This window comes from Schistocerca americana, chromosome 11, assembly GCF_021461395.2.
Source record: "Schistocerca americana isolate TAMUIC-IGC-003095 chromosome 11, iqSchAmer2.1, whole genome shotgun sequence".
Lineage (NCBI taxonomy): Eukaryota > Metazoa > Arthropoda > Insecta > Orthoptera > Acrididae > Schistocerca > Schistocerca americana.
The window spans coordinates 207,592,798-207,616,959 of NC_060129.1; the positions used below are offsets into that span (position 1 = coordinate 207,592,798).

The window sequence follows — 24,162 nt, forward strand, 5'->3', positions numbered from 1 at the left end:
TGTGCCAGAGCTTCAGTCGAACACACAGTTAAGTTCCTCGCTTTCGATCGTATACACTCGCACTGACTTAACACGTTAACCTACTGCAAGTAATTGCTCGTTCCCGTGCCGATCTTTCCCTTTGCGATGTTTTGAGATTTGGCTACACCGTATTTTCTGCGAGTTCATATATATTTTTTGAAGTTGCTCAGAATGACGTGGCTCGGTAAGAGCTGCGAAGGTAAGATCAGACGGGGACCTGTGGTGTTCAGTACCTGCAATCGATTTCTTATGTGCTCTGCAACTGACAACGCGTAATGCTCCCTCGGCACTAACTCCTGAATCGAGTGCTCTGTCGCAATACTGAACACGAGTCCTTTCTTTTGTCGAGTGTAGCGCACTGTTTCCTTCGCACCCTCTACTACAGTACTACTATTTCACTCTGATACCTCGGCTGTGCCCAATGTGCAGTCACCTCTGGCATTCCATTTTATCAAATCCATTTTTCGACGCACGGCAACCCACCGTCGACGTTCTCGAGTGGTGAATTAAAGAGGAAGTCTCGAACAGTTGGCAGCTGTGTGTGATACAGTGACAAGTATCACCGAGGTGTGAAGTTATGTCGAAGTTCCGTTTTCACCTCAGAACAAACTAACGACGCTAGGATGTGACTATTGTACAGGAAACACTAATCTGTGTCCATCCCTTACTCGACGTTTCCCTAAAAACAATATATCGGGCCTTCACTATTTCATTTATTTACTTCTTTGCACCGAATTTTCCGTATCCGAAGAAGAAATGTGTCATCCTACATTAAAAGAAGGAATAGTGAAGCTAGTTTGCCAGGTAAGTGCAAAAGCTATGAGGAACTCTATACAAAAGACACACAAATTACTTTTTTATTTTTAGTTCGATATTTTTGTGCAGTAGGGAAATTTGGATAACAAGAGCAAAGGACTATAGTACACTCCAGACAGTGGAAATTACATTTCTGTAGAGAAGCTCAAGACTTTACAAAACTTCAATCCATCAGAAGCGACCGAAGACACTCAAAAGCGGCAGCCCTCTCAAAAGAGGCAGTCCCAGAAAAATTTATGCATGCTCTCAAATATTGCTGACAGGGGTCACAATCAAAAAGAAGAAGAAGAAGAAGAAGAAGAAGAAGAAGAAAGGGCAAATGAAGACCCGAGGTGAGGTGCACAATGTGGTAACACTGCAAAATATCCTACCAGTGTACAAGTAAAAACGATAAAAAGAAAGAATGTCTAGAAATATTTTATTTTTTTACAACCGGCACACAGCTAGTTAGCAGATTGGAAACACATTAGTAGGTATAACATCCCTGATTTAAGCAACATCATTGCGCAATAAACGTGATACGTGCAGCTGAACACTGCTAGATGATGGAAAATGCATAGGCTGTTTCTCAAAAATACTGTGTTTAAAATGAAGCCCAATTCCGGGATATTTTCGCTCCTCGTAGAACTTTTACATTTTTATCTACGAATCTTTCAGTTCTGTATAATAAAAGGAAACTAGCTCATATTTTATAATAAAAGAAAATCTCTAGCAGCCATAATGAAAGCAACACTTAACTCTTCGCGATAGACACATACGAAGTGTCCATTCTTTAGTACAGATGAAACACCTTACGGTAACGAGTCTATTTCACGACACCCAACAAATCCGATAAACATTTCACTTACTTCATAAATGCGTGCCCGACAAAACGGCCTTCAAATTACGAGCCGGGCCAAATGGGATGTCAGAATTAGGAGTGAATGGGCAGAGTGAGAATTCCACTTACGTACGTGACACTCGTCTACTTTTCTCGAATCCCCGCAGAATAAAAAACTACACAAATGCAAAAGTTGGGCCCAGGAAAAGGAGAAAGCAGACCTCAGTCATTAGAAAAAGTACGAGAAACAGAAAGAATACATATCGTAGTGAAAAAAATTACAGTGAGAATAACGTATCCGGACGTGACGAGCAAATTTCTGACACGATCCACGTTTAAGCTTTCCTCTTTACACATTACAGAAGAATGCCATCTACAAAAACAGGCTAGCAGAACTATACTACGGCACTAACGATAAGAAATGTTTGCACGTCATCTTCACTAGTTCGCTACCAGAGCAAAACGTTGTACTGAATATTTAGCGAGAGGTGCCGAAGTGAGTCGGCGGCGGCAGTGCGGCCGATGGCGGCGAGTGCGCGCCGCCCCCGGTCACCAGAGCCCCGGGGGCGGGGAGCGCGGCCCCGGTGGCGGCGGCGGTGACGGCAGCAGCAGTGCGCCCCACACGCGCTTCTCCGCCCCCGGCTGCGCCGCCCACCGCTCGGACTATGGGGGCAGCGGGTGGTGGAGGTCGGGGAGGCTACCCCCGCTGTCGCGCCGCATCATCTGAAACGGGAAGAGAGGGCCGGTGAGCCGTGTGCTCGAAGGTCGGAGGACACGTGCGGGGGCCACGAATTGCCGACGGGAGTCTCCGGCGGTAGTAACGCCGATTAACAGGCCGATCTGCGCATTTCGTACAGCTGAGAAGGTACGGGATTCGGCAGAACTAAAGTTTTGGAAATTTAATATCGAGTGAAAGGGACGACAATGTGCAAGTAGTCCGAGAAGCACTCTTATTTACACACGGATAATATTTTTAGTACGTTCTGATGCTCATTTTGTGTTTTACTATCCTGTGAGAGATACGCCTCGGGCGACACGAGGCAGACGGGGTCGGTCGGCTGAAATCCTGATGCCACGGCAGGTGCCGCACAGAGTGTGTTTCTGTTTACAGGATGTATATGCGGACAAAGAAAAAAAAAAAATTCCAGGTTTTTCCCGAATCTTCAGGTTAAAAATACATTTTCTCCCGGGTGAAAATACACTTCTTCCGTGTGACAGTATACTTTCCCTTGGAACTGTAAAACTTATCCTTTGAATGGATATGGTTTTATACAGCAGCATAGAATTTCCCGGCACTTTAGAAAATGGAACTCAGGGGAAAAAACACGTTTTGGAAAGATCTTTGACATCCAGCAACAGATAAACTGCATATTTTTGTATTACGAAAGTATAAATTCAGATTCCACCAACAGGAAAAGTCAACGGTTTAAATTAATATACATAGTGTTGCTACAAGAGAAGTAAAAATTTCGCATATGATAATTGTCTCAAACATTCATAAGCTAGAGAAGCTAGGTTTCACATACAATGCTGATGTGTTAAGCGCATGTTACAATTTAAGATACATCACACAAATACGCCAGTAAAATTTTTAATACCGATGTAAATCTCTGGTCATCTGGGCTCGAAATTCCTCTAAATGGATCGTCATCAAAGAGTTGATTTTTAAAAAAGAGTAAATGCTCTGCAATTTAAGAGATTCATCGTGCATTCTCACACGTAGTTCATCTTGCGTAAAAAGAAATTTACTTTGAAAATGAAGCTTTTCGAGCAACAATTCGCAATATTTTCCCGCGACCTGTTAGAAATAGATTAATTTCAGCAGTTGCCAGAGAACGCCAGATAAGAGGTGTCACCGTGCTTGCGCAGCTACGTATGTTCATACGTGTAAGACATTAAAAGATCTTAAATTATGTCAGAAAAGAAACAAGACACCAGAGGATACTCCAAGAGTGTTGGAATTTCGTGAATCATACTAAAATGCATAGTTCGCCTTAAAGCGCACATTCGTATGTCCAGACTGCCAATGACGTAGGCCTCGACCTGATATTAAGGTTTTTGGTTTGGTTTTCGGGACGTAAATTTTCTTGGAGTGCCAGTACTGTATTAGCTCATGTTTGGTTCTTCATTATGCTATAATTTCGTACATGCTAGATAATGAAAACGTGCACTTGAAATGCAGCGAATAGTTTAAAGTAGCCAATAGTGTGGAATTAAACACTTCGTTTCAAATAAATTGACTGCCTCAGCAGGAAAGCTTAATAAAAGCAAAATTTCTTTAGCAAACCAACAAAAATAACTTCATTGTTCTGCAAGGCAATTAATGCTTGACTGTCAGAAAGGTGGAAATAAAATAAAATCTGAAATGAGTAACATATTATAACCTACAGTAATTATGCGAATGTATTTTAATTCACCTGATAGCTCCCAGCCACAGAAATCCATCTTGTTTTCATTTGACGTGAGAGAAGTAAACAAAGAGGAAACAGAAAAATCACTAAATGTAAACACGGGTCACGTGCAGACTACCCACTCCCTGACTATAACTCACACTGCTATGTGCACCAGAACATCAAAAACTGTTCAAAAATAAGTTCATTTTGTAGCGGACATCTCTCTGAAGAGTCTGATACATAAAACATATATCTTCGAGGAAATGTAAGACGCGTTATTTGGTCCTAAGTGTTCAGTGCAGTGCCACGTCTCTTCAAACAACCATCTTATACCACACGTTGTCGTATTATTTCGCTCTGTGGAACTCAACCGTGTGTATTTTGTGATGGATGCCATCAAACTATTTCAGGACAGTGGAAATTAAAATGTTCTGTAGTGCCTCTCCTGCTCCCAGTCATCCAGTTTGACCCCTCGCAATTAATACTGGATAGGATTATTTGTAACCAGGAGAACAAGATCTCAGGAAGGTACCAGTTAGTTGAATGCAGTCAATTACAGTCATTGGAAAAGAAATGGACAAAGTACAGGGACACAGTACTAGAAGTGGGTAAAGAATGTTTTTGAACAGTAGTGTGTAAAGGTAGGATGAAGCAAAGCTTGGTGGAATGACACAGTCAAGGCAGCCTGTAGAAGGAAAAAGAAGGTGTATCAAAAATGGCTACATACTAGAACTCAGGTAGACAGAGAAAGTTATGTTGAAGAAAGAAACAAAGCCAAACAGATAATTGCAGCATCCAAGAAGAAATCTTGGGAAGACTTTGGAAACAGGTTGGAGACTATGGGTCAAGCTGCTGGAAAACTATTCTGGAGTGTAATCAGCAGTCTTCGAAAGGGAGGTAAAAAGAAAATGACAAGTATTTTGGACAGGTCAGGAAAACTGCTGGTGAATCCTGTTGATGCCTTGGGCAGTATGGAGGGAATATTTTGAAGAGTTGCTCAATGTAGGTGAAAATACGGTCAGTAATGTTTCAGATTTCGACGTACAAGGGGATAGGAATGATGATGGAAATAGGATCACATTTGAGGAAGTGGAGAAAATGGTCAATAGATTGCAGTGCAATAAACCAGCTGGGGTGGATGAAATTAAGTCGGAACTCGTCAAATACAGTGGAATGTCAGGTCTTAAATGGCTACACAGGATAATTGAAATGGCCTGGGATTCGGCACAGTTTCCATCAGACTGGATAAAAGCAGTAATCACACCAATCTTTAAACATGGAAACAGAAAAGATTGTAACAACTACAGAGGTATCTCTTTCATCAGCGTCGTGGGTAAAATCTTCACAGGTATTGTTGAAAGGAAAGTGCGAGTATTAGTTGAGGACAAATTGGATGAAAATCAGTGTGGGTTTAGGCCTCTCAGAGGTTGTCAGGACCAGATCTTTAGCTTACGGCAAATAATGGAGAAGTGTTACGAGTGGAACAGGGAATTGTATCTACGCTTTATAGATCTAGAAAAGGCATATGACCGGGATCCTAGGAGGAAGTTATTGTCTGTTCTACGAGATTATGGAATAGGAGGAAAACTTTTGCAAGCAATTAAAGGTCTTTACATAGATAGTCAGGCAGCAGTTAGAGTTGACGGTAAACTGAGTTCATGGTTCAGAGTAGTTTCAGGGGTAAGACAAGGCTGCAACCTGTCTCCACTGTTTTTCATACTATTTATGGATCATATGTTGAAAACAATAGACTGGCTAGGTGAGATTAAGATATGTGAACACAAAATAAGCAGTCTCGCATATGCGGATGACTTAGTTGTGATGGCAGATTCGATTGAAAGTTTGCAAAGTAATATTTCAGAGCTAGATCATAAATGGAAGGACTATGGTATGAAGATTAGCATCTCCAAAACGAAAGTAATGCCAGTGGGAAAGAAATATAAACGGATTGAGTGCCAAATAGGAGGAACAAAGTTAGAACAGGTGGACGGTTTCAAGTTAGGACGCACATTCTCACAGGATGGGAACATAGTGAAAGAACTGGAAGCGAGGTGTAGCAAAGCTAATGCAGTGAGCGCTCAGCTACGATCTACTCTCTTCTGCAAGAAGGAAGTCAGTACCGAGACTAAGTTATCTGTGCACTGTTCAATCTTTCGACCAACTTTGTTGTACGGGAGCGAAAGCTGGGTGGATTCAGGTTACCTTATCAATAAGGTTGAGGTTACGGATATGAAAGTAGCGAGGATGATTGTAGGTACTAGTCGATGGGAACAATGGCAGGAGGGTGTCCACAATGAGGAAATCAAAGAAAAACTGGGAATGAACTCTATAGATGTAGCAGTCAGGGCGAACAGGCATAGATGTTGGGGTCATGTTACACGCATTGGAGAAGCAACGTTACCCAAGAGACTCGTGGGTTCAGCAGTAGAGGGTAGGAGGAGTCGGGGCAGGCCAAGAAGAAGGTAAATAGATTCGGTTAATAATGATTTTGAAGTAATAGGTTTAACATCAGAAGAGGCACCAATGTTAGCACTGAACAGGGGATCACAGAGGAATTTTATAAGGGGGGCTATGCTCCAGACTGAACGCTGAAAGGCATAATCAGTCTTAAATGATGATGATGATGATGGTGATGGTGATGGTGATGATGATGAGGATGAGGAGGAGGAGGAGGAGAACAAGAACTCTTCAGAAAATCTGGAGTCTTTATTGCCTATTAGCTAATAACTTGTTCTTGTGAGTGACACAAAATTAAATATAGGATACCTAAAACCAGTAAAGACAAGAGACAGGCAAGAAGAAAATACACACTTCTTCAATCCTTAGGCCCTAGCGATTTTTCTCTGTAATCTTGCTACAGCTTTACATGGCGTGCTTTCCTTTCTGTGAAAGAACTATTACCTTATCAAAGTTCGTCAAACGTTTTGCTATGCGAAAAATAGAAATGTCATCGTCTAATACTGAAAAAGCTGTTAATACAAATAGTACCCAAGACTGGTGTGGTTTCTCGATCTGATTACGTCTATTTTGTCACTGTGTGCCGAACAAAACAAAATAGGCCTTTCTAACATTGCAGCAATTGTAACACACACCAAATAAGCGAGACTGTTTTGGCAATAATAATCATTTTTATAATACAACAGAATATAATTCACGAAGTACCAATACGAAATACCTATTTGGCTTACTACAAGCAAACAGCTTTACGTTAGGAAATAGTTCACATTTCATTCATATGCTCCAGTTTCTCATGCAAGGGACCGAAAAGTAGTAGAACAAAATTTTTGTATAAATTTGGAATCATCATATTCTTCAGTAATTTGTGTAATACCCCCATTACTTCTCCTTCCTCATTCTAACAAACAGTCTTGTCATCACTAATACTGTAACTATCCCTACCACTGTCAAAACTCGTTCTCCAGTTAACTTTACTGACCCTGCCATAATCACCGGTTTAATTATCCAGCAATTATTCTCCAGTTAGGTGTTATTACGTGTTCGTACAATGCGTTTTCCGCGCTACTCCCAGAATGGAGCTAGCTGGGGCCTACAACTGGCCCTTTCTAGTGTAGCGATCTGGCCAAAAATTTTCTGTCAAAATTTCACTTTCTTGGATACACTGACAAGATAATACGTAATCTTTCTTACCTATTATTCCTGTTAGTCATTTATTTCCACTCTGTTAGTCCGAATCTATGGATTTCGCTAGTAATTATAACAACGCTGAACATTCGCAAACCGAATCCACCACATAAACAAGCAGCAGGTGGCATTCACCACTTTGGCTTTATTCCGCCCAGCTCAGCTCGTATAGCCTCGTCCCGTTTTGTCTGTATGAAAGTTTTTGTCTAGGTGTGCCAAGGATTCCCTAGCAGGAACATCACATACATTCTGCATGCATTCAAAAATCAACTTATAATTCATTCAGAAACGAATTTAGAATGTGTTCAAAAACCAGCAGGGGTGCATTTCAAAATCATACGAATAATCGATAGACTGACGTGCGCTGGATGCTAGGTGCTTTGTGAAACGAGGTTTTTTCCCTCAAGAATATGAATTTGCCCCCTCCCCCTGAAATTGCTGCCCGGTTCACATACCCCGGTTTGCTCTCACCCCCCACTAAGTCCGGGTCTGCAGCGCACGCGTGAATCTGGCAGCTCGGGTGTGCCGGTAATATTTTTCAGGGTACGGTGTGGCAGGTTGCTGCTACTGCTGCTTACACAGCCAACAGCCATATTTCTGTAGCCAGAAGTGGGAGAAGGTACTACTCGTACGTGACTCTACTGTGCGTGTGCAAAAGCTTGCTCGTAATCGATTAAATGAGTCTAATGCAAACAGTTGTGACGTCACGCTCATCGGAGGCAATTAGTTGTTACGAAGTATTGCATAGTCTTCCGAAAGCCTTTGACACATCTTGCTGTCGGCAGACGCTTGTACGAGCACTGTGTTATTTTATACGGCTCATTTCCTTCGCAATTTAAGTTTTATTTTTGTTTTTCCTCTCGTTCATGTTTTAATGCTGCAGTATTATTCTGCAGTAGCGGGACACAATAATATACTTTGTTAGAGTATCAGTTCTTACCAGTCGAAATTACAAAAATTTAACTGAAAACTAAAACAACGAAAAATTCCCAGAATTCTAAAAAATTCACGGGTTTCTCACGTATGAAAAAATTCCTGGGTTTTTCCCAGATCTCCCGGGTCGTATACACCCCGGTTTACTTCTTCGGACATAGGAACAGACAATTACTTTAGAGTGAAGGCGATCACAGTTGTTATCGACAGTCGAGTGAGAGATTAACTCGTGTTTGTGAATGAACGGCAGGTCGTGAACCGGAATGTGTAAACGGTCTGCACTTTGTCGCATTTTCCACTGAAAAGAAATACTGTAACTCAAAGCGTGTATGTACGCAGCCGGCTGTTTGAAGAGACCAGAAAGAGAAATTAGTTACAGCCCTCCTGCATATTATCATTTTCATTAGTTTCCCAGACACGCGGCTACGTCTTTCACAACTGTACACATTTTTATCTCTGCTGTCAAAAGAATTTTGCACAGAAGAGAAAAGACAACAAACGAGAAGCATTTTCACGCAAAGCCTCTATACAAAATTGAACGTACTCCACTGTCAATTTTCTGTGTACAAATTCATTAAATAATTCAAACCTGACGTCCACTCATTTATCCACTCTAAAACACTCAAAAGAAAATGAGAAAACTCTACCGTCGACGACAACAGCAAGCGCTCGTCAGAGACAAGGGTAGTGTCAGTGCTGCTCCGGGGAAGTGTGATACGACCACGCCCGTTCTCTACACACACACAAATAACCTGAAGGACGTGCGAGCGGCAATCTGCAACCGTTCTCCCGTGACACCGTGTGTAGTGTACCGGCAGTGCAGTCGTCGAGTGACTGTCCCAGGATACGGGACGACTCGGGCAGAATTTCTATTTGGTGCGATAAATGGCAGGGTGCTCGAAGTCACGAACTTTACCGAGGTGGTATCCAATCTACGAAATTGTAAATTTGTCATATTCTTTTGGGACGTAATCTTGAAAGTTAGGAGCCCGTATCAGCAATCTCACCCGTTCAAGCTACACGTCCCGCTCACCATCAGACGAGTACGTGTGGCAGCCACGCTCCCAGTGCCAGCTCCGCAGGTGTGGCGGCCCGGCCGCAGCTCCCGTTTTGTCCTTCGGCAGACTTTCGTTCGCAGATTTCGCCCCGAGAGACCGCACGGTCGACACGGGACGTGTGGCCGACTCGCAATTGCCGACCGAGGTCCGTGCGGGAAATCCGATAACGGGTGTCACCGTTCTCTTTCTCAAATTGTGCAGGTGTATGCCATTTCCTCAGTAAATAAATGGACCTTCACATTATATTCCGAGATTTGAGATTACTTCTTCGTCGTGCGAGAATTGTATCCGTAAGTGATACTCTTCGAGTCGAACGGCACAGACGAGAACGGTGTCTATGACACGGGGAAGTCCGGTGCTAAATGTGCCATTAATGCTAAACGAATTTGCACGAGAATGTAACTGACCAGATTTGGTAAAAAACTGAAACCAGTTTAAGCCGAAGTGTTAAACACTCACGTCGCCTGCGTGTCCTACATATGTGCGGTGCCCACGTTTGCTCTGCATTTCCGACCGTTCGGTTTCCGGTGTCTACAAATGACATCAGTCGTTTCGGTGTATTCAGCTGCAGCACACGGTATTTATGTAAGAGTTGCCAGACCTGTCACTCTCTAAAACAAATGCTGACTGCGTGCACGTGTACCTACACGGGGTAACTTTGCTAAACAGGGAAATACTTCAGGAAAAAGACCTTAACCCTTTCGCTAATACCGACGCGCTCTCTGCATTCCCTATTGCTCACCAAATACTGCTACTTGAGCTGGGAGGTGCCATTCTGGCTGCTACAAAATACTTGTTTAAGAAAAACTATTTGGTGAAAAAATTTGATTTTTTCACTTCTTACAGTCCCATATTTTTGCTCGATACGAGACTGAATCTCTTTTCGTCGTACACCAGAATTACTGTGCTGCACCAAAATTAAGAAAACATTGCACGAATTTTTTAAGATTTTGCACATGTAAAAATGCACTTGTAAACTTTGCCTGTAGTCGATTTTAGATTGTATATTGCAGTGTACAAAATGTGAATAAGATATCATTCACTAAGAATTGCAAATCGTACGGTCATAACAATCGTCATACTTCGTAAACGGTCGAAGATACCGAAACACAATTTCTTGCAAACGACAGCACAGAAAGATGCACACGCATTGTGCGATAAATGCTCTTAACTATTTTATCCACCGAGATATCGATGTAAGTTGTCCACGGCAGTGAGAAGCTGGTGGAACGTGACACACAAATGAGTCAGCAGCACCTCAGGAAACCACGGGGGCCACGATCCTCGGCATCTGCAGAGTGGCGGAAGACGGCGAGTTAACCCGTCCGCAGTATTCAGAGGGTTATGAGGTTAAGGTGTAAAAGAGGACTTACGGACATACGGGGTGTCCCAGAAGAAATGGTCAATATTCACGGACATAAAATGATCATTTCAGAGTTGAAAAGTCCGTGAGCTTTATAATGCGCACCGTAAGAGATACAAGCACGACTTCATCTTTGATACTTTTTTAAACAAAACTCTTCTACTGCAAAATCTTTGCTTCCCGTATTTTGGAAGCACACTTCAGGAGCTATGAGCCTTTGTTCATCAGAAGATATGTGTTTCACAGTAGCGAGATGGCCAAGTCCACAGAGCTCTTAAAGGTATGCGCTTTAGAGGCTTTAGAGCTCACGTTTATTGAACTTTTTTCTCTTGTTTTGGCGCATAATACCCTTTCCCAATACACAGAAAGCGAAGAACATGCAGCAGAACTGATTTGTTTCACAATGTCAAGTGTGCCAGTAGCTCTTTAACGGGCACATTCTATGAGCTTCGTTTAGTAGACCTTTTTGCTCAGAATGCTCGTTCCTCTCATACCCGCAAATCCGGAGCATTCCTCTCGGGACACCCCGTACGGTCAGTTCGTCTCGCAGAGCTCGTTCGGGACTGTAACCGCTTTTCGAGTCGTTAAAGCCTCCGACGACGCCCCCGGTGTCAGAAAACGAAAGGTCGGGCAGAGAAGTAGGCCTCGGATCGCGGCATTACACCCGCGAAACAAATGTCGACAATAACGCAAATATCGATCGCGAAAGCTGACGATCGACGGTCGTAATGTTTTCCCTCCTCAGTGTCGGCCAGCCTCCGGTGGTTCCGAGCAGATCCCACCGTTCACTGTCCCTAATCTCCGAATTCCTAATTTTGAAATTGCATAAGCGAGTTGTACATTCTCTGTAACTGTAATGGCAATAAATATAAAAATGTAACCCACTGTAATGTACCGGATGCCAGTTTGAGAAGAGTCGGCTATCACAAATAGCTGGCATAAGTACACGAGCACCTTTTACGCGACATCTAATCGAACCGTTTGAGTTATTTAATTTCAGTTACGAATCTGAATTAATGAATAAAACTACATCAGTTGTTTACAAATAAAACTGCATCAACTGATCATAGTTTTCAACCTAACGTATGCCAGGATAAAATTAGTTACTAAATTTGAAGCAGTCAAAAATTGTGACACAGATAAGAAGTGAGTCGTCAGCAGCGCTTTACCGGTTTCGACAGTTCGAACTTCACCTTCAGAAGTGAAATAAGCTCCAGTCACCGGTAAGCCGACACCAAAATAAGAATCGGACAGCAGTGCCCTCCGCTACACAGAGCGACACGATACGTGTGACGAGTAGCGAACGGAAAACTGCCAGCTGACGACACACTTTTTTCTCTGCCGACACATTCCGCAACTGCCGAACTAAAGCCGAGAACAAAAGCAGTTATAAATTGTTAAGTAACATTTCACAACAAATTGATTTCGTCACATAAAGTTGATGCGAGCTCAGAGATTACATAATTTCTGTGGTAGCTGATATAATTAGGAAATTTTTCAGTTTTAATAGCTGCTCACTTTCACGTCACAGGTTGTTCTAATAATAGAGTCCTATTTATATCTTCAGTTTATTAATGAAAAAACATTCAGGAATTCAAAAGTAACAGGAAGAATAATTTTATCATTTAAGATGTAGTGTCACACTGAAATGAGTCATTATATACACTCCAGTAAAATTACAAGACTCAGGGCACGACTCCAGTCGAGCACGTGCGCCTGTCACAATAATGCACCAGTAAGCGGAGAGACGCACTAGAGGGTGGACGTGGGACAGAGCACCTGCTGCAGCGTCCCACCAGTACGCCGCTCCGCGTGCCACTACGAGTACTTCACAATCACAGTATGCGCCTGGAAACACTGAAGACTCGCACCGTTCAGAAGTCGTCACCTGTGACAGTGCTCACCTGGGATGCGGCAGAGGCGGGGCTGGAGGTGGGCGGCGGGGGCGGTGCCGGCTGGTAGGCCGCGTACTGCGGGGGCGCCGCCTGGTGGACACTCGCCCTGCCGACAGAACGCACACGTGAGCACACCGGATCTGCATCACTACGAGTGATGTCTCCGTCGAGAAACGTGGTACACTGAGTACGGCCTCTTACTTCGACCGACGATAAATAGTAAGTTAATCCTACAGGTGTTTGGTGTTTTTGCACTGGCGGAGAGACCTTCCGGTGCGGCTCACAGACACCGGACCGACTTACTGCCGATCCGATAGCAGTTCCCCGCGAGCAATCTCATCCGGTCGTGTCGAGACGCCGTTGCCGACTGTCGTAAAAAGGTAAATTGAAAAAATACGGGCAACACTGTAAATGCTTCACATCTGTTCATGTTTAGCCGTGTTTGGTTTCATACCTTTGTGAATTAATGTAATATGTAGCAGCAGTGTGTACACTGAACTACAATAAATCTTTGAGAACTGTTGAAAATTAATCTGTTATTACGTGATGAACTATTAGCTGAAAACTTTTATTTAAAAAAATAATTCAACTGCAGCAGTGGAAATAACAATCCTGAAGTAATTAAGAGGTCAGAGATGAAATTGGAACCCAAATAAGGTGACAAAATATTTCTCTAAAGTAATCTCCAGTTTTCTGACGTTACGACGTCCAGTGGACACAAAAAAACATTTTCACACGTAGCGAGATACGGAGATCTACGAGCTGTGCACTGCTGAAAGCACGACGTCAATTATCAGTTCCCGATAAGGATACAAAAACAGTTAAAAATGAAACGAATAATTTAAAACTAGAGTTTCCCCTAGCATATGCTGCGTTCAAATAACTTACTGCAATGCAGCTCTGACAACTGCCAATATTTCGACGAGAGGCGAACCTGTACCGAGTAGTGCGAGGGAATTTAAATCCACCGTTTTCAGAGAAACTCTGGAAAGGTTAAACTTCTCTCACATACTGTAAACTTACTTTTGCCTCGAAAATGGCAGTGTGGGCTCCTGCCGAAATATCGGCAGCTGTCGATAATGTCACCCGGCTGCACTCCCCAAGTTATCGGAACGAGAATAATTTAATTCATTTTAATAACCAATCTGAGTCACAGAGACTGCTGCAAGTTGCTGTGTGGCAATTGTGGAGTATCACCAGTTAGCATAGCAATACTATCAGTAACTGCAACAATCTTACAAGACTTCGATGAAAGCTTTTAATAGCAAAAAATCAGGAGCTATTGTGTCCCCTAATCTGCAAAAACTTTGTCAATACGTGAAATGTCAATGCACGTTTTCACAGTTGTGAGTACAGACAACCGTCAGCCGTATAATCAAATGACGACAATGAAACTTTGTGCCGGAGCGGCAGTCGATTTGACGGATCACCTCACTGCCGGGCTCAAACGTCCGTATGTCGTCGACAGTGTCTCAGCTACCTGCACTAGTACATCCGTTACGTATATTTCCGTACAAGCGAGACATTTTGACTGAAAGTCACTTGCCCAGTGTCTGTGGGCAAGTGCGATACTGCAGAACCTGTGTCGTTCAGAAGTACAACGTATCGACATCTCGACAACACGGGCACTGCAAAATCTTACTGTCAATGCGTGACAGCATTCTATATATACGTTTGGAAAAATAATGCTGTGCCGAGCCACTATTATTTATTAATCTTACGGCAATACACACACAAAGGTTGCATAATTAGTACATGTCGATATTTAAACACAGCTCTCCAGCATAAAATGACGACTATATAGGGATATCGAGAACTTTCAATTATTTTCTCACACTCCTGAGCCACAGAATAGGGGCAAGCAAATAAGGTTGAAAATTTACGTAGAGGATGCAGCATTAAACGTATTTCCCTAGTCGGACCGTAAGGATGAAGGCATTCTACAAAATGAACACACACAGTGTACATAGCAATGTGTACAACCCGACCCCTCGCCTCGGGCCTACGACCTACCGATCAGAATTGCTCGGAACGCTTCGCACATCAGCTCCAGTCTGCAGTGAACTGCAGTTCTCCCTCAGCGAGCGGATTTCTGCGGGCCGCTCGCGAAACCACGGCGGATGCGTTCGACGTCTGTGTCGAACACTCGGGGCCGGTCCAGAGATTTGTCTTTACACGAGCAACTTGTATCTCGGAATTGTTCGTGCCACTGTCTAATGGTCTGCGAGGATGCACGGCATATCTAGTACAAAAGGCACGCTGAACAGTTATTACTGGCCTGCACTGCACAAAACGTAGAACACAAAACGCCTCCTGTTGTCCCGACACCATTTTTACTGGAACTGAAGTGGGCACACACAGCTTCTGCCTAGCCGGAACCGTGGAAAACTCGAGAGTTTTCTCTCTCCGACAGTACGTCATTCACGCACATATCTCAATTGACATAACAGTTACAATTTTTTTTACAACTGGTCGATTCTTTTTGACGCACTCCCTATTGTCGACTGTGTTAATATATTCTCAATAGCTTGTCGTCTGCATAGGACTTGTGTAAATTTTACACTGGCAGGAAAATAAATATGACACACTTTAAGTACTGCGTTCAGTGGCACTGTGGTATAATATAGGCTCACAGAGGGGCCGCAGTGTCAGTAACGGCGACCGTACGGCACTAGAGAGAGCTGTCTGCGCGCCGTCCGTTTTGACACTGCATGCAGTAACTGTGCCGAGTTTGGAGGTGAACACTGTTTGCAACATTCACTCTACGGCACAATCGTACCCTGACAACGACTACGTACTCCTGTCGTACAATTTCGGCCGTTCAAATGGCCCGCTTTCAGTCAGACTGTTATACTGACGGACTACCACAAGCATCGGGAACAATTTATTGGCAGTGTGCCACAGCTTTTGTTAGTTTTCTGTGGAATATTTCAACACCCGTAAACCAGATTACGTACATCCGCTCAACACGGAGGCACGTCGAGACGTGCGAGCGGGGACGAGACTGGGGCACGTGCCGCACCTGCAGTGTCACCGGGGACCGCCGCGAACGGTCTGCTCGCAGCGGGACCGAAATCTTTTACGCCTCCAGCTGGGCTACCGCCGACACCGCCGAGCACGACCGTTCCGGTGTCGCGAAAGTGTCGAGCGTCGATCGGAACGGCACTCCGCCATCTTCGGTGAGGGGAGTAGGTTCCCCCGTACGGCTCGCACCCGGCGAGTTGCGTATTTCGGCGTGGGGCCCGTCAGTTACGACTCGGCGTTTCTGCAGAGGGAAGTAGTGGTGCGCGCTGTGTCGCACTGCACACTATCCCATGCGGCGGCCATTTCTTTGGCAGGAAGGTGGTGTACTTTTCCAGAGGACGGTGCACGCCAACATACAGCTGCTACGACACAACTCGCTACTCGCCGGGTCTCTCGTCGACCGAAAACGTACGGGGTGGGACGGAGCGGGAACTAACTCGTCTTCCGGGGCCCGTGAGACCTGTTGCCGAATTGCGACAAAATGGGGCACTGTGTTCATGGCGGTCTATTGCCGGATACCCTTTGGCACCTTTACCATCGTTCGCATTTGAGAGTAAGTGCCCATGTTGCCACTGGAGGGCGCTAAACTGCATACCGACACAGCTGTTTGAGCACCGTTTACTGTGTCGTGTGTTTAATTCGGTCTGAATTTTTCGTATAACACTTCGCCTGTCTATCACATCCCTTGTCAATAAAATTGTGTTGTCCTCGAGAGTGTTGCATTTTTTTTTTCTGGAAATGTATGAATCATTAAATTTTCTTGTGTAATTTCTCGTACTGATTCGTAACATGAACGTGAAGATTCGATCCTCAATTTCGTGTTATGGAGCTAGACTAGAAAATAATAAAAATAATATATAAACCCCCGTAACAAAGCTCGTGTTCATAGGTTTGACCTACAGATAATCTCAATTTCTATCAAACATCAACGAAATGTTAATAACTCCCAATCTACTGCTCACGAGAGCACGAAACTTCAGCTCTTGTGATGTTTAGACACTCGGAACACATATTTGTAATCAAAATAATAGGTTTTCGTAGAAGGCAATTTCAATACTGAAAATATTTTAAGAACGGTGGGGTCGCAAATAACTGCTCGCTGCGGTAGAGGTCGGACCGTAACGGAGGCCGACCAGATCTCGAATCGCCTACGAGGAGACGGACACTCGCGCTGTCTCGGCAGCCGAGTGGTGTCACGCACCAAACCTCCGTACGCCGGTCCCGTGCACGGAACGGCAGTGCGACGTTGACTGCACTTTTATACCCTCACTTATACAACATTTATTCGAAGCGTACTGTTGCCTAATCCACATTCTGTCAAAGTAAATCACTGGCTGCTTTAATTCCGATGCTTTCCGCTAGGTCCTCTTCGGTCACGCGTGACAATTTATTTGCTGCGACACCTTTTAAAGCCAAAGCCGACAGATAAAACAGTTACTCTCACAATTTTCTCAGTACTGCACTGTACAGTATAATCATTTAATCACAGTGCCGAACACTGTGACCACTTCTGTCCTCGTGGTGTCGCGTAAACAATTCAGTGCATCTCTCCGAGTCTTCTCAGTATCGACAGCCACTGACGTAACAGTTGTTCTCGCACCTTGTAATTTCTTCTGCTTCTTTAATAACAGAATGAGAGCACACGTAACCACGGAATGAGACTTTAGTTTTCTCAAACATTATTCCGTGTTTATTTTGCGATACTGTGCTCAGCGACAGCAGATTTTTGCATTTCATTCTTTCCCTTTTTTCACGGTCATTAACGATTTTAAAACCCCCTTTTTATTCACCATTTGTTCCCACATTTTCAACCTTTTCTTTTCCTTTCTTCTCTTTTTCTTTTTTATTAACAACTACACCGCGTCGACGGAGGCAAATGTCGAAGGACGCAGTATCGGATTCGGTCGTGACCGGAAGCAGCGTACGAGTCTCCGACAGTGCCGATTCCAGCTCCCACAGGAGAGAGGATAGTTGTAGGAGTCAAAACTGTCGGATCTAAAGTTTAACACGCCCTCTCTACAGTCGCACGGTAGCGGGCAAAGTGAGATCCCGTACTACATTGCCAGTAGTCGTAGCAAAATGCACTGCCTTCGTCCGAGCGACGACTCCAGACACCGTCTAAAGACACCCCCGTTTCAGAACTGCCGTTTATTGTTAACGACTGCGTCTACCAGAAATTCTCCGCAAAGCTTCTGACACTAACGTACAACAAGTGGAACAGTTGACGGAGTGCGGGAAAGCTCACCACAACCTTCTCCCGCTCTCCTCAATTGTACGTCGAGTGTCGGTCCCCGCAGCTCTAAAGGCTGCGAGGTTACTCGCTGTCCGAGAGCTGCACTCCCGCCCGTATTGCCGTGCGGCACTCGTCAGCCCTCCGAGGTACAGGCCACCACCCGACACGGTGCCGAGACTTCGTGAGGGGTACGTCGGCAGCACTACGGATCGCGTGCGTAATGTGGTCCGTCCGTTCCTGGACGCGGTCCCAGTGTTCGAACGGAGCCAGCTGGCCGAACGGCGTCTGGTCGGCCCTCCCGACTGTCCGATTCGGAGGTTCCCGTTCGAACGATCTGCCTCGCAGTAGGTGGATCCACAGTGGGAAGTGGTCACTAGAACGAACGTCGTCAGCCGCTTCCTATCGGGCCGAGTCTGCGAGGACGGGAGGGCAGAAAGAGCTCTACGGCTGGGGAAGAGAGAGTAGCAGCTGAGAAGTGAATAGGACTGCTCATATTCGGGGTAGCGAAGGTCCCGAGTTCTAGTCTCAGTCCGGGACACATTTTTAATCTGCCAGGAAGTTTCGTATCACTCCGCCGGAGAGTGAAAATCTCATTCTGGAAACGTCCTCCAGGCTGTGGCTAAGCCGTGTCTCCGCAATATCCTTTCTTTCAGGAGTCCAGTTCTGCGAGGTTTGCAGGAGAGCTTCCGTAAAGTTTGGAAGGTGGGAGACGAGGTACCGGCAGAAGTAAAGCTGTGAAGACGGGGCGCGAGTCGCGCTCGGGTACCTCAGACGGTACAGCATGTGCCCGCGAAAGGCGAAGGTCCCGTGTTCGAGTCTCAGACTGGCAGAATATGTCTGCTTGTGCCTGTATATGTGTGGATGGATATGTGTGTGTGTTCGCGCGAGTGTATACCCGTCCTTTTTTCCCCCTAAGGTAAGTCAATCCCGGGATTGGAACGACTCCTTACCCTCTCCTTTAAAACCCACATCCTTTCGTCTTTCCCTCTCCTTCCCTCTTTCCTGACAAAGCAACTGTCAGTTGCGAAAGCTAGAATTTTGTGTTTGTTTGTGTGTCTATCGGCATGCCAGCGCTTTCGTTTGGTAAGTCACATCATCTTTGTTTTTAGATATATTTTTACCACGTGGAATGTTACATTATATTAAGTAAACATGCATTTCGTCTATCATATTTTATTTTGTGTAGTCCACTGTTGGGGATGACTTTACTAGTATTTATGAAGTAGTTAGCAACCATCCCATGAACCTATCCTCCTACAGAGGGCTGTCTTGAAGCTCGAAATATGTGTAAATTTTATTCCAGGAGGCAAGATGAATTTTAAATTGAATATTCTAGCGAGTTGCCACAATTAAAATGTTGCAAGTGTAACGAAAGGGAAAGGAACAAAAAAAAGGGAAAGAAAAGAAAAAGAATGAGCTAACAAATAAAATAAATAAAATGTTAATTTCAATCTGAATGTAATGTAATTCACATGTCAGCACAATGATACTGAATGTAACGTAAAAATTTACTATATTATTCACTTAATTCTGTATATGTACTATACGACAACAATGTAAATATCTCATGTAATGATTAATTGTAAATATTTGTATATTAATGTACTTATTATATCAATAAATGTATTTTAAGGAGATGTAAATGAACTGCAAAGGACTTGTGCGTGTAGCACATGATTCATATAAATGGAACTGAAAATGCAAAGAAGAAACCAACGTGATGGAACACTGGTCAAGAAATATTTACGTAGTGTCAATATGCCTTGAAGTGTATGGTGTAGTGGAAGCCTGCAGGTCTTCAGGTTGGTGTAAAGGACAAGCTCATCACCTGTCGTAGGCAGTGAGGTGTTTCCTGTGCCCTCATTGACCATTTATACCCCGGTGGACGCCACCAAAATTCGGCTGCTGGAGACCACAATTACGTGTTGACACAATGAACAAACTTTGGATTTTCTTCAAGTCACACGCAAGAGATCCAGGCAGTACACACACACTCAGAATCCGATACTACGTTTAAAGACATTCGAGCAATATAATAGAAACATTTATTGTTCGAATCAATTCCATTACAAACACGAATCATGTGAACTGAATTCAAACGCTGTGCTAAGTAACAATAATACGCCGCAGTTCAAAGACATTAATGTTACGACTTCTAAAGAAGATACACACCAAAAAGACTGTATACAAAGACTGATATGCAAAGAGCATTGTGCTCAGAAATATTTTTTGTAATATGTAAATTTCTTATTTTCTCATATATGTATGTAAATTTTCTATACTGCCACGCTCGCTTGCTGAGCATGTCAGTAGAGGAGGCATTGTAATGGTACTTTGACTACCGCACCTCCGCCAATACAAAGATATGATTTACGATCACACATGCAGAAGAGCACTGCGCCAGCGACCGATTTTTATAAATAATTTTGATTTTTTTTTTGTTTTACTTTTGCATAGGTGTTTGTTTTTAACAACTAATTGATTACTCTCTCTCTCTCTCTCTCTCTCTCTCTCTCTCTCTCTCGTCTTCATACGAAAGACGTGTATTTTTCAGCGCTGTGTTAAATATGCTTTTAAGTGGAAATTAAAACTATATTACGAAACGAAGTTATTTCAATAGTGATTCGAAATGGTTATCGCCAAATTTATAAATTAATCCTGACAGTGACAACTAAAAAGAATTTTCAACAGACAGAGAACAATGAAAACAGGTCATACTACAAAAAAATTAAAAAGACAGCCACGAAGACTATAATATAATTAATACTACGTTTCTAACAGACTTATAAGGTAAATTTGAACTAATTTCTGATCCTATTTCCGTACAGTCGCTTTTTGTAGTGTTGCCGACCCGGTCTGCCATGCACGGTCAAATTACAGAACTATCTCAATCAGTAATACGAAGTCCGCCTTATCCGTAACTTATTCCATCAAAATTCAAAACCCAATCACATTTTCTATTTTATATTTTCACGGCAGAACCCCGAGGAAAGGAAACACTACAATTGGCGACCGTGACAGAACTTACAATCTCCGGATTTGATACAAGTGCATTTATTATAGATTTTGGATATTTTATCTTATTTTAATCACTTAATAGCATCAGAAAATGAATTTGGATTAGTTCTCATTCATTTCAATTGTGATGTTACATGCATGAATTTTACAACAATATTGTCTTCCCTGTTATTAATCCGTGTTAATTTTCATTTTCATGCCGAGTAAATTAATTTGGAAAAAAAAAAAAAAAAATTAAATTTACACGGACGCGAAAGAAAAATTTTGGATTGAAAAATCTGTATATCTGGCGCTACATAGTAGATGTACGTTTCAGTGCTTTCCAATGATTTTAAGACGTACCAGTCTCTTTCAACTGCCTCTTGATGTGTTCTTACGTTTTAGCTTTTTTTCTTCCCCTTTTTTCCTTTCTAGTGCAGATTTTTCTGTATGAAGGTTGATTTTATTTATTTGGGAGGGGAGGGGTAAGTATATTTTTAACTTTTTGTTCCAAAAAGTATGTCGTGTGTGTATTTTGTGTAGTGGCTTGTGATTAAGCTGTATATGAAAATTAATGTTAATGAGACTGCATACGGATTTGTGGATTGCTTTTTTCAGTTTGGTAGCTAAGAATGTTTATTTACACTTGTCAGTTATTGTGGAGTTTGCTCTACTGACACAGGTGAAGTGATGTTTTCGGGACCAGTTTTTGCAGTGAGTTACAGCTTCCTAGTAACATAGATTTTCTTCTAGTAATGGAGGTCGGCTGAAGTTTCTGATACCAAAATTTGTCAGTGAGGTTTGGTTTTCCAGGTTAGTGACTTTTCTAACAGCAGTTTTGTAGGTCAACCATCTGTTAGTACAGTAAGGTCGAGTTAACCTAATAAGTCAATCGAAGGTGACAATATTGCATCTCGTGGTTATTTTCGTGGCCTTTGTGTAACGATTTTTGCATATCTTTTTGTTTGGGTATTGTATGAAGCTAGGAAAATTAATTGTTTTCTTTCTTCCCAACCAAAACCCCTAATTCTTACGGGCAACCCTTTAGTTGCACTTTCTTCACCAAATTGTTTGGATTAACATTTTTTTGTCGAATTTGTGACGTTACAGTTACCATATCGGATATAGGAGATACGCCCGTGTCCGTCATCTCAATGAAGTGACAGGTCAAAGCAGACAGTTGGTAACAGATTTTTCAGTATTTCAATTAGTAGGGCCACACAGACTCATAAGACTAGGGACCTGATAATATACACTGTCAGCTGTGCAACTCGTGGACAGACACCGTTACCTGATACTTTCATTACAGAGACACCCACACACCTTCACACAGTTAGTAACGAGAGCTTTTTGTGACGTTTTTAGGGTCAGCTTTGGTGACAATATGCCCTCATTAAACAGTGTAATCACCTAGTAGAGACACAGAAGCAGCAGGGAGCCTACCTGACGCTGGGCGAGGGGTTCCGGTGCGGCTGGGGCTGGGGCTGCGGCTGCGGGTACGGCTCCGGGGGCAGACCGTTCTCCACGATGCCCGGGTGCGCGGGCGGCGGCCCCGGCGACGGGCCGGGCGCGGGCGACGGCCCGGCGTGCGCGTGCTGGTGCTGGTGGTGGTGCGAGTGCTGCGGCGCCAGGTAGCTGTTGTTGTGGCGAGGCGCCGGCGCGGGCGTCGCCCCCACCGCCCCGCCGTGCTGCGGGTGCACGTTGTTCACTGCGGGCAGAAGGCGCGGCGGTACAGAGCGAGCCGCCACGTCGTGGAGCGCGGCCGCCACCTCCGGGAGACGGCCAACTGGGTACTTCCGTAAACGCGCACAGTACTGCGCGACTCGAGTTTATCCTCGCGTTTACGGTGCTCGAATAACTTCCGGGGATGCGGCCGGGGGAGGTAGTCGACGACAGCCGATAATTCGAGAGGGGTACACCCTGTCATTTTCGAGGCAAAACTGTAAAGAGTACGGACCCTGCGAGAGCCCCGTCGGGACGGACCGCGAATAGGGACCCTACTCGCAGCGACCCTTATCTACGGGACGATAGCCGTCACGGTCCCGATCGACTTCGAGGGGTACACTCTCGGCAAACTGTCATCCTACGGAAGAAAACGACACGGAGACTTCCGTACTTCCAGCTAACGAGATAGTGTATCTAAGAAAGCGGTAGAGATTAAATTAGCAAGTAAACCAGTAAATAGAGATGGAGGTTTCTGCTTAAATTCTGTACTCAAAAGTTACACGGTGCGTATCTGTCGAAATATCGGCATTTGAAACAGTCACCCGGCCGCATTCCCGTAAGTTATTCGAGCAGATAACACTTCACGGTACGGACCCACTCCTCTCGAGTGTCAGTACCTTCTTACAGGACCAGAGAGGGGTAGGTCAGAGCAGATTAAAAAGGAAGGGCAGGATGCTCAAAGCTGAGGTCGAGAGGAGAGGACGAGGGGCACGAGGTAAAATATGTGAGTGTGTGCTGAAAAGTAATGCTTCCAAACTCTCTTGTAAAAAATCTTAAAGCTATTTAAATAATACAACAATCTTTATTAACATTCTGTATCATCATTCTTCACGTCTACATATTTATTTCTCAACACACCGATGACGAACTCATTTCCTAACAGTCAGAGACCAGTTTGTCGATATTGTCACTGTACGACATTTCACTCTGTCGAAGGAGACACGATCTCACCTCCACTCGCCGACTTTGTTTCTACTGAAGTCCCCGTATGAGTTCTTTAAGTTTTGCAGACAGGTGACAGGATGTTAGACGACAGTGACCCCGAGGTGTCGGATCGGTGCAGAATTTGTGTGCGGCCCGGCACTGTCGTACCGAAGGAGACAGTGCTCCGTGTGTGGACGAAGTTTACTGCAGTCAGAGACCCGATTACAGCACATCACACCACACACTACAATTCGGACCCCGACTAGTGTTACGGGTTCGCAACTAGTGTCGGTGAAGTGGGAGAGTCGACCGAATAAT

The 24,162-nt window shown here is 44.0% G+C and overlaps 1 protein-coding gene across 1 annotated transcript in view; it reads right to left on the reverse strand.

Moving 5' to 3' along the window:
- Positions 1–2,220: 2,220 nt before the first annotated feature.
- LOC124553567 (protein AF-17-like) overlaps positions 2,221–24,162 on the reverse strand; it is a 109,648-nt gene continuing 87,706 nt past the window's right edge. The window contains exons 13-15 of the mRNA XM_047127412.1: positions 22,639–22,903; positions 12,951–13,047; positions 2,221–2,380 (exon numbers count right to left, since the gene is read on the reverse strand). Coding sequence (XP_046983368.1) covers positions 2,321–2,380; positions 12,951–13,047; positions 22,639–22,903 — 422 coding nt within the window. The 3' untranslated portion in view covers positions 2,221–2,320. The remainder of the gene's footprint in view (positions 2,381–12,950; positions 13,048–22,638; positions 22,904–24,162) is intronic.